Here is an 18,165-nt window from a genome sequence, read left to right as displayed (position 1 = left end):
TTTAGTGCTCATTGGTACATCTACATTCTTTCAAACTACAATTATTGTATCTAAAGGGGTATGTGGGTACTAAGTGTTTACAATGGATGTTGTTATGATAGATAATAATGTCTTTCTCGGTTGCCTTCTTGGTTTTAATCTATTTTATTGTAACTAGGCGTTCACTGTTTATGTGGCTAATAGTTCATCACTTCATCTATATCTTGATCATCTCTCTTGGTTTACACTTTAAATCCTTTACGGTTGTGTTTTTCTATTGACAGTTCAACATTCTTTTATAGGTTTAACTAAGCTGGAGATGCTGAACCTAGATTCCTGTAAAATTGGCGATGAAGGGCTCAACAATTTGGAAGGTTACTTCTGAAGATATCTTTTGCTTAGTAGTGTACTAATTTATTTTCATTTACGCTTGTAAACTAGTTTTATTTAAATTCATGTTATCCTTGTCAAAACATGTATTTAGGATTGGTTATGTTAGAAGAAACTGCAATTTTATCCTTCTAGTGCTTTTGTTATTTTCTTCTGATTCTCATTTATTTGTTTGCATCTCCTTAGTATAATGTATTAATGTTCCATACATCCTGTCTTCTGGTTTGAACATCCTGTTTTATGTTTTCTTGATCTAGGGCATGTGCAATTGAAAAGATTGGAGCTGTCAGACACTGAAGTGGGAAACAATGGACTCCGCCATCTTTCTGGTTGGTCTTCTGTTATTCTCAAACATGATTTTGATCTTTTATAAACTGCATAAGCAGGAGGAAGTTGTGCACTTGATTTTGTGGTTTTACCAATCATGTGAAAATGGTCTTTGTGCCACATTCTCTGTTGATTCGTGAATAATGTTCTTGATGATCAGCTTGAAGGATATTCAAAGGATCTTTATAGAATTTGCAGAAGTGTACTTCAAACATCTTTTATGCACCTTGATGGCTACTCATTTGTTTCTATTCCTGTACTATTTGAATAAATTATTCCTTCATGCACAAGCAACAAAGTCTATGTCAGTGCATTTTCCTTTATCCCCCTTTTGTTGATCAGAGATCTTAGCTTGTGGCGAGGACATGATGGTATTAGTTGTTGGTGAAGGGGCACTAGTGTGTTATTAGTCTTTTAATTTATTTTAGTTACCTAAGGGTATTCATGTTGTTTGCAGTTGTACAGAATTCAAGGGGTTTAGTTATTTTTTTAATGCTATTTTAGTTAGGAGTAAATATGTCATTTTGTTTGAGTTAAGTTGTATAAAAAGGAAGAGAGGGACATCCAACCTCTTTAGAATGTTTTATTTTCAGAACTTGGAGAAAAAAAAAGAACCCTAAAAAGGGCTTTTTGAATTCTTTTATCAAAGGCCAAATAGAGAGGTTCGTGGCACCTCCCAAGGTCCCTTCCTTCCAAGGTATTCTTCAATTTCTTCATTTTTCATATCCCTTTACTCTCTCTCTCCTTGTTTCCCTTCTCTTTCCTTAAATATTTTTGTCCTCTCCTTTCTTTCCCTCCCTTTTTTCCCCTTCACTTTAGTTCTTTAGTGTTTTCATCCTTTCTTAGTTTTCCTCCTTTTCCCTTATTTTCCTCTTTGTTTCATTTTATATCAAACACAACCCTTTCAAAGAGTCCATCAAAACCCTAAAATAATAAATTATGGGTTCCTGGAATCAACGCAAAATAAAACCCCTTGAAACCTTACCCCTAATTTCACAACTAAAGTTAAACCTATTTTTACATTCCATTTAACTTCAAAACCTTAGAACTAGTTGTGGAGACCCTCTGGATTTAATTTAAAGTCATTTTTGGACCCTATTCTTCTTTCAGGCTGTAAGCTTTAAATTTGATCGAGATCAAATTTTATTTAGCTGATTTTGTTGAAGGACGTATTTCAATGTATTATGGATTTTAAATCTCATCTCCGGGGCACTAAAAGAAATTCCTGATATTACATGTTGATTTACACAAGTTTGTTTATTTATTTTTGTGGAGGATTATTTGCTGAAATTGTTGATATTTTACCTTATTTGATTTTAAAGTGTTCTCCAAATATGTTTTAGTGTCTTGTAATAGAAGATTAATGTGTGGCTGATCTTAGATTACATCGGTTTGGTACCAAAGCTTGTTTCCCTACGGCTAGAGGTCTATTACTAAATTGTTTAGGGTCTGTCCTAGAGTTTTAAGGTGTCCATTAGGTCTTTAAGGTGTTGGCGCTCTGCTATAATGCCCCTTAGGTGCTATCGTACTTTGTGATATGGCATTCCTCAGTGTTTTATGTGTTGTCCTAAGGTTAATACAAAGTTCTCGAGGTCTTTTGGTTGTTACCCTAGAATTTCCCAAGTTAGGAACTTTGCTCTGGTGGCCTTCCAGAGCTTACAAAGTGTGCCTTAGGCCTAGGAAAGTTTTATATTAGGGTCAGGTGAGTTCACACTCCATAGAAAACCGTAGGCAATGTGAGCCAAGGTCGTGGTTGAGACCAAGGTCTTGGCTAATGCTGTGGGCATGCTCAAGTCAACGGTGCTTCAGTGTGGACAATAGATTGTCCAACAAAGATTTGATCTACATGATGACTCTTTACAATGGATTAGGGAGCAATTGTCCTATATTGTATAGGTTGTAGGTGTCTGGGTGGCGCTTCCCCTTAATTCTCTGTACATACCTCATGAAGATGTTGTTGTGCATGATTCTGAGAGGAACTAAACACTAGATGAGGAAGAAGATCAGCAGTATGAGGATGAGCCTTCTGAGGAACCTAGCCAATACTGCAGTGGAGAAGATAGAGGATAGATTGGCTAGGGCATAAGAGGGGTCCTGTAATATCTCGATTTGGAGGATTATCATGGACTCTTAGATACCAATTAGTTCATCGAGCAGTCAGAGAGTGTCAATCCCTTCTTTAAATGGACGGATCTTCGTGAGGTTAAGAAGATGAAGTTTGCTACCATGATGCTGAAAGGTTTTGCACTTATCTGGTGGAAGCAACTTCATAAAGTAGAGGCAGCCAGGTCTAGGAGAAAGTCAATACTTTGGTCTGAAAGAGAGAGAAGCTTTGACAAAAATAATAACATCCAATTATCTAGAAGCTTCGTGCTTTGAAATTGGCGTCAAGTCACTAGAATACATGAGTTTCAGCTGCTGGCTGCGTATAATTGTCTTTAGGAGGATGATGAGCAAGTCATGGCTCAATAAGTAGCTAGGTTGCGTTATCAGATCCAAAGATCAGGTTTCCCTTCATACCTTAGTGAATGTTGATGATGCCTAATTGACTTCCTTTGAAAGTCGAGGAGCATCTCCGATGTCACATGAATAGAAAGGAGAATACTAATTGAGGGTTATCGAGTTCCTCTGGAAAGGCTCAACCAGATGGACATGCTAAAGCAACCTCATCCAGGACCCAGGGGTAGGTGCCGGGGCATGATGAGGCATTCTTGGCCCCAGCCCTCAAAATAACACTTTAAAATGCTTCTAGTGTGGAGAAGCGGATCATCGATCAGTGAAACGCCTAGGTAGGTCGTACAAACCTCAGGATAACGTGGTGGAACAAGTAGAAGTTGAAGGAAATTTAGGGGGTGAAGATGACTTGAGGATAGAGTTGATCAAGGTTGAAGATGTAGGACTGAGAGAAGTGAGGATGTTCCTTATTTGAACGTCACCGGAGATGCCCAAGGGAAGACACTTCTCATCCATAGGGTTGTGATGCCTCTGAAGGCCCTTGAATTTTATAGGTGGTTGCGGCACAATATTTTCTACAGAAATTTAGGACTTGAAGATGACTTGAGGATAGACTTGATTAGGGTGAGGATGTAGGAGCAAGAGAAATGAGGATCATCCTGATTTGAACGTCATCGGAGATGCTCAAGGGGAGACACTTCTCATCCATATGGTTATGATGTCTCCGAAGGTCCTTGAATTTTATAGGGGGTTGCGGCACAATATTTTCTACACTAATTGTACAACAGGCAAAAAGTTGTGCATGGTTGTTATTGATAGTGGAGATACTGAGAACCTAGTTTCTCAAGAGATGGTGAAAACGTTTCGCTTGAAGACCGAGAAGTTAGGAATGCCTTACAACATGGTGTGGTTTTAAGGAAGGAATGAGATCCTTATTAGGTGGCACTGTCTTATGAGTTTCTCAATAGAGACAACCTATAAGGATGTTGTGTGGTACAGGTAGCCCCTCGTAAGATGTGTCACATTTTGCTTGGCTGCCACCGCAATTTGGTGGGAAAACACACCATGATGGTGAGAACACCCACTCCTTCATAAGTGTTATAAAAAGATTCCACTCCTTCCACAAAAGGATACAACTTAGGAAAGGAGTAGTGAAACCTCTAGGTCCTCAAGAAAGGGGGGAGGAATGCGTCTATATATTTTGCTTATACTTTTGAATAAAGTGCAATTTGAGGTGGAGATTGAGTCGCATATAGCTGTGCTCTTGTGGCTAAGGAAGAGGTACATAGTCCACTACGTTTAGTGGCCTCATGCCACATGTGCTTCCTATGGCCTCCTTCTATGAGAGGTATACAATACTTTATAGATCTCATTCATGTAGCCCGTCTCCTACACCAGGCCTCGTTATTAGATGAGTCCAACGGAGCATAAAAAGTTGCATAGGCTCGTCACAGTGTCGTTACCCTTTTTGTGTGTGTTGGTTAAGCAAAAATTAAATGACTTCAATGCTCAAGATATATGGATAAGACTAGAAATTCAAAGGCACACAGAAAGAGAACAAGCAATTATTAAAGGGAAGTCCAAGATAGGGACACTTACATTGGTGAAGGTTCGGATTCTCCTGGGCCAGTTAGGCGACTTATCAAATCTCCATAGGAAACCCCTATACATTCTGACAGTGAAGTGAGTTCGAAGAGGGTGAGGTTACACAGATCTCTTCTAGGATGGGTATGAGTGCCTCCGATCCTCTAAGGTATACGTTCTTGGAGGCAGTGTGTCCTTGACTCTTCCTCAATCGGCCTTGGGATTGTGGGTCAATTTTCTCTACAATGGTTGCCTGAGGTCTATTTTGGTGCTTGTTAATTTTCTTTGACTAGGGTTAGGGTTTTGGTTGGGAGTTCTAACCTAGGTCAAGGGCTTGGGTCAGGGTTTTCTCTCCTTGTGGAGCTTTTTCTCTTACTAGAAATCTATACACTCCAACCAAGCAAATGATCTCCAACCACTTGAATGTTGGGCCTTTATTCCTTCATTTTCTTGCCAGTTTGCAGTTGATTGGATACCAGAAAATGGTAGCGCACTGATCGTGGAATGATTTGCGACAAATTTCACTTAAAAACTTCAAGTTTTGAAGGAGGTATGTGAAAATCATGGTTTTTAATAGCATAAACGTAGTCAGAATTAAGCCGCAAAATCACTAGACTACAAACTCCATCAAGTGGTAAATGCCCCAACTTCTTTCTAGATTGTAACCATGATTAGGTGCAAAAGCCCCCACAATATATATCTTGGCGGAAAGTTTTCACAGTCAGGAAAAACATATCCGAAGCCCAGATCATTCTCCTATTGTGTTTGAGAGATACCGGGGCCTAGAAAATCACTATTTTTTGCTATTTTTGCAGTATGTTATCCAGAATGAATAGTAGTCCGATTTCAACTTTTTAATATCATGATATGCCCTCAAACTTTAGTAAACGGAATTAAAAGGTATCAGATTGCCACAAAAAATTGAAGTTAAGGGTTTTGAGTGACTTGCTATTGTTCTCGAGAGTTTTGGACTGATCAGGGGTAGCATCACATGGGCTCCCTTTGTACTTTTGGCACTTTTCTATGTTCCAGAGGCTGTGAACTATACTCCCAAAATTGTTTTAGTTGTATCTAAACCATTCGCCATCATAATGACCTGATTTTGGGGGATCTCTGATGTAAGGAAATTTGAAGGAACAGTAAAATCAGTAAGAAACAAAGCTAAATACAAGCATAATTCAAAGAAACGTAGGGTTTCTTCTCCATACCCCAAACGAGGGTTCCAAAAGCCTAAGATTTTCTTGCTTTCAATTTCTAAAAATCATGTGGAATTTACCTTCTCAAGACCCCACCCACTCTTATACATTATATTTCAATGTTCAAAGATATTACATGTCCATACAATGATTAAAATGACTTATATGTCCTAACTTAAATTTAAATTTCCTAATGATAGTTTTATCCCTGTGAATAGTACTCATGAATAGTACCCAAGAACAATAACTATGAATAGCAACCAATGAATAATAAATAAAAATATAAAAAACCCTATAATTCCTAAAAGCTAAAAACCCCTAGAAATAAACCCTAAAACTAAAACTATAATATACATTCTTTAAAGTTGAATAAAAATAAAAATACGAATAATTTTTCCCTCCATCAATCTCTTAGGGGTATATTGGATAAGATTTGGGCCCAATGCAAGGCCCATTTGCATCCTTTTTCATTTGTTGTTATTATGCTATTTTATTGGCTATCTGATCATGAGATCTGGTCATAATTGAACCCAAATCCCATGGATTTCATTTGGGAGATCCTCCATCACCCAAAATGAGGATCCTCCTAAATTGGCCTTGATAGACAACGCATTTGGGGGTCCAACCACCATCTTTTGCATTTTATGGCAGTTTTCGGCATATAAATTAATGGAATTTGGCGAAGTAGACAATGCTGTATGTTTTCAATTGGTGGGCCATCCTTGGTTGGGAAACATCATTTACCTTTAAGGGTTTTTAGGGTAAAATGATACCCAGACCTGTCCTTACGTTTTAAGCTTGTTTTCAGGTATGCTTGCCGCATGCGGACCCTTGGGTTCTATGGTACGGAAATACATCAAAAGACACAGAAGTGCTGAGGACTTATGTGAGAATGCTTGAGTTTGTGTACGATCTGTGAACTCAATTCTGAAAAAGAATGGTAGTTGGGAGAAAGTTTGATATAGTCACACCACCAGAAGGATTACTGTCAATTATAGGTTTCTCATACCTAGGCTTGATAACATGCTCTGGGTATGTTGAGTGGCGCACAAATTTTCTCTTAAGATTGACCTAAGAAATGGACACCATCGGATTCATATTTGACTTAGAGATAAATGGAAGACAATGTTCAAGACTTGTGAGGGTCTTTGCTGAGTCGCTAGTCGTGCCCTTTGGTTTGTCCAATGCACCAAGCACATTTATGCATATGATGAACCAGGTCTTACTATCATTCATTTGGAAATTGTGGTTGTACACTTTGATGATATTCAAATATATGGTATTATCCGAGATGGTAATTTGACACACTTGTGGAGAGAACTAGATATCTTGAGGGAGGACAAGCTGTATGCCAACTTTAAGAATTATATCTTCTTAACCAGAAATTTGATTTTTCTAGGTCTCTTTGTTTCAATAGAAGGGTTTAAGGCAGCTAAGATGGACGCCATCAAGATCTGGCCGACCTCGAGTTCCATTAGTGAGGTGTGGAGTTTCACGGTCTTGCTTCATTCTATAGAGATCTATCTGAAATTTTAGCGCCGTGAGTGCCACAATCTGTAACTGCATGATGAAAGGGGTATTTAGCTGAACTTCAGAAGCTGAAGAGAGTTTCCAACTCATAAAGGCCAAAATGACAGATGCACCAGTGTTGTTGCATCACGATTTTGAGGTCTTTGAGGTGCTTCCATATTGTGAGAGGAGCCGTGTTGAGCCAAGAGGGGCATCTTGGAGGGCATTATTTGATTCAGGTGGAGTCTGTGAGGTATTCAGACGATGAGGTATTAAGATATCTTAATTCTCAGCGTACACTAAATAGTTGACTTGCGACATGGGTCACATTCTTACTTGAATATATGTTTACCCTTAACCACAAATCTAGATTTGACAATAAAGTGAGGGATGCCTTGAGTTGTGGGTTGTTCCTCCTTAATACATTGCCTAGTACAACGGTGGGTTTTGAGTCCCTTAAGGACCAGTATGCTAGTGATCCATACTTGGGCCTATATGAGGGTATTGTCAGTCTAATGGTACACAACCGACTTCCAAGTTTGTTCTTTAGGATGGGTTTTGTTCCATGTGATTCCAATTTGCATACCAGAGTTTTATTTGCTAGAATGTCATTCTTGAGTTGCATAGTGGGGGTCTTGTTGACATTTTGGTCTAGCTAATTGCGTTGGTAGGGGCGAGGTACTTTTGGCTTGGTTTGAGATGTGATGTGAAGCGATATGTAGAACGCTGTCGTTTACGTGAGTTTTTAAAGTTCAATCTCAAAATACCGGCCTCTACACTCCCTTTACCATCCCAGATCCTCCTAGTGATTAAGCGAGTGTGGACTTTATGTTCTTTTCAAGTGTGGATTTTATGTTAGGTTTACCTAGATCTGCTAGGAAATATGATTACAAGTTTGCAATATTGGGCTGTTTTCTTTTTTTAAATAACCCATTTCATTCCTTGTCAAAAGATCTATAGTGCATCTCATGTTGCAGATCGTTGCTTTAGAGAAGTAGTTCATGGTATAGCGAAGTCATTTTTGGAGAACATTGTGCTCAAAACTAGGTATAACTCTATCATCGTCAAACTGATGGATAGACCGAGTTAGTCGACTCAGTTTGGGAAATTCATTGAGGTATCTTGCTGGTGAGATGCTGGATCAGCGAGATCCGAGTCTTCCTTAAGTAGAATTTTCTTATAATACTCACTTAGCCGATCAATTGGGAAGTCTCCCTTCGAGATAGTGTATGGTCAGTTCGTTCCATACATTTTAGACTGTGTTCCATTACTCTATGAAGGAAGGACAAGTGAAGAAGCCGACAAATACGGCCTTGAGGGAAAAAAGGAAGTCCTTTACATCTTGAGAGCCAATTATGCCTAAATATAAGGAGGTTGTAGATGAGCATCGACATGACCGATCCTTTTGTGGAGGGGACTTTGTCATGTTACGTTGAGGGTGGGAAGGGTTGCGATTTGGTATTAACAACATGTTTTGTTAGCAAAGCTTTGGGCCATACTGGATTCTTAAGAGGCTAGGGAAAATGCTTTATCTCCTATACTTTCTACTTTCTTGAGTACCTTCACCTCCCTTGGATCTTTACTATTGCTGATATTTACGAGTTTTGAGGAGATCCACCTATACACTTGGATGCTGGTTCATTGGAGACTATAGGGAGATGCCAAGAGCTAGTCAGGATGAGAAAGAGGATATGGTGGATTTTTAGGTTAGTTGATGTGCACCTTATTTCATTAAGGAAATACTTGGTTCTTTGGAAAGATTCTCCATTGATTGATTGTTCATGGATTGATGAGCGTGAGTTACAAAGTAGGTGGGAGGATTTTTATTAGTATTTGCATGAAGGCATGCTTGATGATGACATCATGGTAATAGGGTTTTAATCGTTTTTAACTTTTGGGAAGTGAACACTAAGGTTATTGGTTTTATTTATTTATTTTGGTTACCTAAGGGTACATGTGTCGTTGTAGAGAATTTAAGGGTAGTTTATTCTCTTGCTATTTTATTTTATTTAAGGGTAATTAAGTCATTTCGTTTTAAAAGGGGAGAAAGGGATGTCCCACCCCTTTGGCATATCTTGTTTTGGGGTTCTCCCTCTACTCGCTTTCCTTCCTTTCTTCCCTTTCTTCCCTTCTCTCTCCTTAAACTGTTTTGTCCTCTCCTTTTTTCCCTTGTTTTCTTTTTCACCTTTCCCTAAATCATTATTATTCTTCACTCTTTCTTAATTTCTCTCTTTCTTCCTTATTTTTCGATTTGTTCTTTCTTTAGTTTTGTTCTTCTATTATAATCCTTCATACAACACACATACCCTACTCAAAGAATCCATCAGAACTCTAAAAAAATCAACCCGTAGTTTCTTAGCATTAAACCAAAATGAAAACCCCTTGAAAATCTTAACCCTAATTTCTCACGTAAAGTTGAATCCCCATTTTTTTTTTTAAGGACCTTTTAACTTCAAAGACCTAGAACTAGTTATGGACCTGGTCACTTCAAAAACCTAGAACTAGTGTTCATTTAGAACTTTCGAGTCATTCAAACACCTCCTTCCTACTGGATTGTTGGTTCTTTCTGAATAAGAAATGAAACTTTGCTGCCTGAAAAGAGAAATTTCCTAGAACTGACGTAACCCTGTACCTTGCAAATTATCAGTAAAGCTGCTATTAGGGATGTTTTGGCAATTTATCCTGTTGAAGTAGTTTTCACAGTCCTGTTTGAAGAGAGACAATGATGTCAAGAAATAAAAACTAGGAATCTCTAGGATTGAAATTGTTTTGTTGACATAAATAGAAACCTCATTAGAAGAAAGCACTAATAAGTATTAAAAAGGAAGCTTTAATACTTGATTTTATTTGTAATTCATGCATCATATTATATATAATGTGAATACCATGAAACATTTGAAATGCACGTTAGCTAGGCTACCAGTAATTGGATTAGCTTCCCTCGGTATTTGAGAGATCTCGATAATGGATCAAATGTGGGTAGCATTACATCTGTAGAGTTTATTGAGGTGAACCTCCATCTTAAGCAATCTAATAGGATGCAGAAAAATCCCCTTGATAAAACTCCATTTGGCAAATTTCCCATACAAAAGTGACTCATTCTATTCTCAAAACTGAATGTTGAAACCCAGCAAAACATTCTGCAATCTTCCCTATTGGATACTGCACTGATTAAAACCATCAGTCTCCAGTTTCCTTTGGCACTTCCCTTGATATTTAGCTTCAAAGCCCTTTTGTACTCTTCGTCAATTTTACAGGATATAATGATATAAAGAATGAAGCTATCTATTATAACTCAAATTTTAACATCTCATATATTCATGATGTTTGAACAGAATCAAGAAAATCAAAATGGTTTCCATTTCTCTTGCTACTGTTTCTGACAATGTAGTCCTGTTTCCATTAAGGCCACTAGTTTTAGTTGTGTGTGTCAGAAACCAACAAACTATACACACGAATTTCACCTTATCGTCCACATGCTTTTTGATGCTATTAGATTCTTCTTGGAGTAAACTATATGTGACTTAACTGGAATAACTCCATGGGCCTTCTCCAATTTGCACCTGGGTGTTCTATGTTGTGTGAGTAGCCCCCATGTTTTCAGTTAGCTTTCTTTTAAAAGGGGGAGAATGAGTCTTACCTGTAAATCATATTGAACAAATTAAATCTCAAACTTATTGTGTGGCGTGAAAGAAGAATTTAAGATTTGTGTGGCTTGTGACTTCCATTGATTAGTCAGATACATTCAAATTACAAACATCTCACTGTGATTATTGCGTGTTTTATTTTATCCCACTAGTATGTATTAGATGTGAAAACTAAATATCTGATTGGGTAGACCTTGGGTGGCAGTCTTGCGCAATCTGGAGAGTATAAATTTGTCATTTACTCAAATTACTGATAGTGGTTTGAGAAGGCTCTCTGGGTTGACATCACTCAAGTCACTTAACCTGGACACTAGACAAATCACAGATGCCGGGCTTGCAGCACTTACAGGTAATCTCTTTCAATTGTAAATTTTTCGATGGCATGATTATGTGATACTTTGCATTGGCTCTCGGTTTTGTCCTCAGATGTTGTTGCATCACCAGGAACCTTATTGCGGCATGGCTTGCTTTTATGCTTTTTGCTGTAGTTTCCTTTGAACATTTTGTTGTTATGAAATACATTGAATTGTCTCTTTTAATTCTTGTTTTAGGAAAAAAAAAAAATCATAATGGTGTCTTTCCATAAATTGTGTGGCTGCTCCAGAACCTTCGAATCTCATAACAATTCGTGGTTCTGTCATTGTTTCTTCATGGCTGATTTATTCTTAGTTATTTCGCAAAAATATCCTTGATTCCGTATTTGTTTTTTTGGAGTTGGCGTATTCAGGTTTCTATCAACTGTTTGGCAATTGCAATTGATATATTGGGTTATTTTTGCCTGACTTTGGGCGACTTTTGTCTAGATGATGTTGTTGTTAGTTGTGTCTAAAGCAATGTTTGAAAACCCAGTTCAGTCAAGTGAACGGGCCATTCGGGAAACAAAAATAAAAAATTGAAAACAATAACAAAAAATCGAAAGAAATAATAAAATTTATAAAATGTGGGAACCAGGTGATCTGGCCGGGAAGAACCAGATGGTTCTATGCAAAACCGGCCTATTCCCTGTTCCGACCGGGGACTTGATTGGTTCCTGCTGATAACCAATCCCGATCGGCTGATTCTGATCTGGATTGGAATTTTTCAAACATTGGTCTAATGTGTAGAACATCTTATATGCACGGAAATATAACTCTGTATGCGTCAAGACTTTTTTATTCAATTGTCTGTTCAAGATTTGCATATCAGCTTGCCTGCTGGCCACTCACAGTGGATATACTTTGTGGATTTTTTCCCTCTTTTTGAATGTATGGTATTTGTGTGTTTTGAATTGAAAATCTACCATAATGGAATGGGGAATGGTGTGTGGGGGGAAGTTGCTGTGCATTTGAAATTAATAGTAGTAGATGCCATCGTGGCAGTTTACCAGGTTCAGTAATTTCTACTGTCCATCATTAGTTATGTATGGCAGGTGCTCCTTTGGAGTACCATACCTCTCTTGGAATATGATATATATAGATAAAATCTTATCTGGATTTCTTAATTTTTATGCATCTGATGACCCTGTATCTAGGAGCTGCATAAAATGTTAGGCAAACTTACAATTGCCCTCAGCTGTCTTGTTTTCTTTTCTTTTTCTTTCTGGTGTTTGTAAAATTTCTGTACCCTTCTGCCTCCTCCATATAGCTACAAAAATTCTTGAGAAAAAAGAAAATATGTTTTGTTATATGCTTTTGAAGTTTAAATCTCAAAAGCAGATCTAATACTATTATTCTTTTTCAATTTGTATCATCTTTCTGTATAAATAAATTTCTTCTACTCAGTTGACACCGATAAACTACACATTAACTCCAAGACTGCTTTGCTATTCAACAAGTATTCTGATATTCGTTTAACGTTTGGATATCGTATATCTTTCTTGTCGTTTTGATATATTATCTGTTAATGTAATTAAATATGATAAGAATGACACTACAAATCTAAAAATTGAATAGGTGCACATAAAATACAAATGCATGTTATTTTGTGACTATGGTAATGATTGCTTGTCCAACATTTCAAGGATTTTGAAGAAAGAATTAACTGCACAATATCTTTGTTGAGCTACAATATAGGATCCCATACACTTAAAACCATCTATTAGTGACGACACTTCAGCTGAAGAATTTACCTCTATGTTCCCAACTTTATAGCTACTTTGATAGGCAACTTCCAAAGAAAGTTTGTCCATGAGACCAGGATTCCCCTTAGCCTAGTACATAGGACTGATCTCAACTCATTCCACCAGTTACCCCAATTCTACCAGTGAGGACGCTACTATTGTACTTCTTTCCATAAACCTAGAAGTATGGAGAGCTGAGGGGAATGAGTTCCATTGTTGACTAAAGAATGATCCTTTAGATGTTGGTGTGATGGAAAAAATGATATTCATGTGAAAGAGATGGCTATTTTCCTCCCATGAACTGGTCAATAGATGCTCAATTTCGACTTCTTTCTTCATGTATACGACATGTTGGAAACTTGTACTTCGTTAGGTTGTCTCCTAGAATTTAATCGCAAGTTTTTCTTGTGGGCAACTTTTGATGAGAAATCATTTCTTCATCTGCTTCATAGATCCTTATTGAAATTTATAATTATGCTTCTGGACAGCCTCAAGGGGGGGGGGGGGAAGGAGGGGAGGTGAGAAAAGAAAAGAAAGAGACACCTATAAAAAAGAAGAAAAAAAAAAAAAAAACACCTCAATCTCGAACCCAGGCTTGCTTCTTACCCATACAGTGTTTAAACCTGAGCAGAAATCATCCGCCCACAAAAACATCCATTATATTCATGCTCCTATGCCGTTGAAGTACTGTCTAGACTGCCTCACCTTCTTCCAACCTTCACTTCTCCCTCCTCCAAGGTATAAATACCACTATGATGACATTCTAAAAACTAGCCTCCTCACCAAATCCGGGGAACAGTCCTGCCTGACTTGATAGTATTTCCCTATTCTGGAGAAAGTCTCATAATATTTACTTGAAAACAAAAATAAATTGATTAATTAGCTTGGCAGAAATATCCAAACCTATTCCCATTTACAAAAGATATTGTCACTGGTACTTGTTCTTTTTTATCGCTTTCTCCAAAGATGGAAAAAATGAGAGAAGGTTGAAGGCATTGTAGCTATTTTATAGCTTCAAGGTAAGTTTTGAAGTGAACACATCTCATGAAATGACTGACTAAAGAATGGCATCATGCTGTTTATGGGGTGCATCACAAATTTGTGTTGAATATTGCACTTTTGAGGCCTTACATCTGATGAAAAACCCTAGATGGTTTTTTGAGTGTATAACTGTTTACTTCCGGTATGCAGAGCTTGTCGTTTTTTGTACAATGTCCATGTGAGAGTTATTTCTTTTTAAAACCCCTTTTGTTGGATGCTTGCATTATCATGCACTACCCTTTGCCTGCACAGAAATCATATGCCCATTTGATATACATGTTGAATTCTATCAATTTTGTCTCTAGTATTATTATGAATCTTGTTCATGTTGTAATGTGTAATCATGGATGTTGAATCTTTGGAAAAAAATTTGTAGCAGTAAGAGCATTGTTATTAAATACTAATTAATCAGTCAACACATAGTGAATAAAAGGTTTATGATGTCTTCACCTGTTTTGGTGCAGGTCTTACGGGTTTGACTCATTTAGATCTGTTTGGGGCTCGCATTTCAGATATCGGGACGAGCTGCTTACGATGTAGGTCTAAGGCTCTTCTGAAAATTATTTATGACTTTGTCTTATTCATGCTGGAGTATTTAGTTAGAACTAGTTAACCATGTTATATGAGCCAATATAAAGTTTCCCAAGAACTTCTCCCAAAGTTTCAATCATATTCCAACCAAGCTTGCCTCACTTAAGCATAGGTTTCTGTCTTGCATTTATTACTTGTTTCCTCAAGTTACATGCGATCAATTGTTGCTGTTAAATTTCTATAAAGTAGAAAAGTACCATACACAACATCAGTTTGGGGTGCGTCGAGGAATATCTCCCTCATATGCAGATAAGCATGAACATAAAAGTCTTAACCGATTTTGTCATGCTGTAACCCTTCTTCCACATCAGTCATCACCATAAACTCCATTGGATTCCTCGGTGCAATCTGCTTCATGGAAAATGTAAGTCTCAAACTAATCATGAAGACTGTATAGTAGCTGAGAGAACTTGGCTCCGCTTATTTCATTGTTTTTTCTCTGGACCATCTTTCTTATGCAGTGCTGGGAGCATTGTTTAGCTTCCTGTAGGAAGTTTTGTGAATCCTTATTTGCGAGAACATCACAGGGAGGGAGACTGTATTTTGAAACTGAAACATGAAATTTATGATTACAGACTTCACATTTCCTAGGAGACATGAGTATATGCATCAAAAAGCATGAAGAGTTGTGACTAGTTCTACTTGTTTTATGTAGTGGATTTTAAAAAAATTATTTTTAGTCCATGTGTACCTTCTTCTCTGCTGACAGTTTTATATGTGGCATTTATTTCTGCCACACTTTGCACCTGTATTCAACCCGAGCAATTTCTCCAAGGCATAATTCACTTCTCAAAATTTTCCATGGTATTTTATTTCCATTGTATCATATATATATATATATATATATATATATATATATATATATATATATATATATATATATGGGGGAGAGGCTGAGGTTAGCCCACTAGCTCACAACTATATATGAGCCCAACAGCTCAGATTGAATTTGGCCGATCAGACGGTCACGACCTCTATTTGAATTTTAGGTTTTTTCCTATAAATCTCACTTGAAATTTTGGGAGTGTATTATTTAAAAACAAGTGAATCTAATAAAAATATTAAAAAAAAAATTGCAAAAACTAAATGGACCAAAACACCTTTGAAACTTTTCAGGGGTATTTTGGTCAATTTAGTTTTGGTGAATTATTCTTTTATTATTTTTATTAGGTGCGCCTTCATGAGAAGAATGAACTTCTAAAATTTCAAGTGATTTGGATTTGTAGAAAAAATTTAAATTCAAATACGAAATGAATTTGTGATCGTCAGATCGGTTGAGATTCATTCTGGGCCAATATCTAGCTGTGAGCTAGTGGGCGAACCTTAGCCTTTCCCATATATATAATACATATGAGCAATGATTTAATGCAACAACACTTCTAGAAAACCATGTTTGTGGTATTTGTATGACCCGAAATTTTGCACACACATTCTCTTCATCTCAATAATCAATCCCCCCAAAAAAAAAGTTCAATTTGAACCCTAGATATGGTAAAGATGAATCCCCTCTAAAACGAATCTAGATCATTTATTTTGTGAATTTCAAGATCTTAGCCTTTATAAATTCAAAATCGTTTTTTTCTTTTTTAACATTGTTCATCTAATGATGATAAAGCCATCCAAAAAATTGGAAATGAAAAAATCCTTTTAAGGCCTAGATCTAAGTATTTCACCAAAATGAACGGCGTATGTTAATTGGGCTAAAAAAATACTTTCTAGGTTTTGTTTTCAAAGTTTACTTTTTTGTGATTGTTAAGTAGAATGAAAAGAGTGTATATTTCAAAATTTGGATCAAACAAATGGCCATAAGATAGTTTTTTTAAGGTTGTTGCATCATATTACTATACAACGGTTGCATGAAATCATTGCCATATATATATATATATATATATATATATATATATATATATATATATATGGGAAGGATCCAGTTAGCCCACGGGCTGACTGCTACAGTTTCAGCTAACAGCCCAGATTGAATCTTGGACCCAATCAACTAGTCACAATTTTATTTCGTATTTAAATTTTCATTTTTTTATACAAATCCAAATCACTTGAAATTTTGAGAGTCTATTCTTAAAAAATATTAGAATCTAATAAAAATATTGAAAAAATAATTCGTAAAATATAAATCGACCAAAATACCTTCAAAATTTTGTAGGGGTATTTTGGTTAATTTATATTTTACGAATTAATTTTTTTTATATTTTTATTAGGTGCGTCTTAATGATTATAATATATGCTTAAAATTTCAAGTGATTTGGATTTGTAGAAAAAAAAATGAAAATTCAAATACGAAATAAAGTCGTGATCGTCAGATCGGTCCAAATTCAATCTGGGCCATTGGTTGATACTGTAGCAATCAGTCCGTGGGCTGACAGTATCCACTCCCTATATATATATATATATATAGGACAAAATTTATATAGAGCCGTGGCTCTAAACAATCGAATTAGAGCCCACTTCAAAAATTTCACTAGAAGAGGTTGTTTTGATGCTCAAATATCCTTCAAATTAATCATCAAGATGCATGGACATGAGCAAAAAATGGATTTCAAGTTTTGGAAATAATGCATCTTGTAACGCATTTTTGGGCTGTCAATTTTCAAGATTTCATAGATCTGCTCGATCTACACTATTTTTTGAAGCTTTAAATTTTATAATTAAAGATGAAAATATATTTTAGTGCTATCAAAAAGGTTTCCAGTATTGAAACCACATTTCTCGACACTATTTGAAGCTGCTCATTACTTTGATTGTTTAGAGTATATATATATATATATATATATATATATATATTCTCTTTGTCGTCCTCGTGGTCAATTTGTGTTGAGTTACCAAAATTAGTTACGACCTGAGATGTGTTTTTATTCCCAAAATGAGATTTCTTAAGCCACTGTCTTGACTATTTCAGTTAAAAACCTTATACCACTGCTTGTAAATGTAACTGATTCCAGACAAGATCAGGACAGTAAGGACACTAAGCATATCTTCAAGTATTTTTAATTATGTGTTAGTTTTATTTCTATTTTTTTTCTTCCAAATAGATTATACATATTTTCTCAAAAACAGAGTGAAAATGCCCTTGTCACTTTTGGATTATTATCTTCTGAGAATAGTCTTTAAATTTTTCTGCATTCTTCGTCCCAATTTTCTGCGCAATGTGTGTATCAGCAGTTATTTTCCATTGCCATACTTCTGAAATATGTCATTGAAGTCTTTTGTCACTGAATATTAATTCTTGTTCAATTTGGCAGTCTTGAGCCTGAAATATTTTTGGATGTTCTATTTGTTCCTTTTTATCCTTTGGTTTGCCTTCGTGGTAAAAGAGCTTTTCTCTCAACCTTAA

The 18,165-nt window shown here is 36.5% G+C and overlaps 1 protein-coding gene across 5 annotated transcripts in view; it reads left to right on the top strand.

Moving 5' to 3' along the window:
- The window catches only part of LOC18442549 (Leucine-rich repeat family protein), a 47,523-nt gene that overhangs the window by 28,267 nt on the left and 1,091 nt on the right, over positions 1-18,165 (top strand). For 3 of the 5 annotated variants that reach the window (XM_011628096.3, XM_020672414.2, XM_088855754.1), the window contains exons 11-14: positions 282-353; positions 627-698; positions 11,292-11,435; positions 14,690-14,761. In XM_011628096.3, coding sequence (XP_011626398.1) covers positions 282-353; positions 627-698; positions 11,292-11,435; positions 14,690-14,761 — 360 coding nt within the window. Of the gene's footprint in view, positions 1-281; positions 354-626; positions 699-1,289; positions 1,394-11,291; positions 11,436-14,689; positions 14,762-18,165 lie in introns of all 5 variants that reach the window. The other 2 variants (XR_016047512.1, XR_016047511.1) reach the window with 1 other exon arrangement.

This window comes from Amborella trichopoda, chromosome 13 (assembly GCF_054954075.1).
Source record: "Amborella trichopoda isolate Santa Cruz 75 chromosome 13, AtrichopodaSantaCruz75HAP2 v2.0, whole genome shotgun sequence".
In the NCBI taxonomy this organism is placed as follows: domain Eukaryota; kingdom Viridiplantae; phylum Streptophyta; class Magnoliopsida; order Amborellales; family Amborellaceae; genus Amborella; species Amborella trichopoda.
Note: the sequence above shows the minus strand (reverse complement) of the source record. Positions and strands in the feature narration are given on the sequence as shown.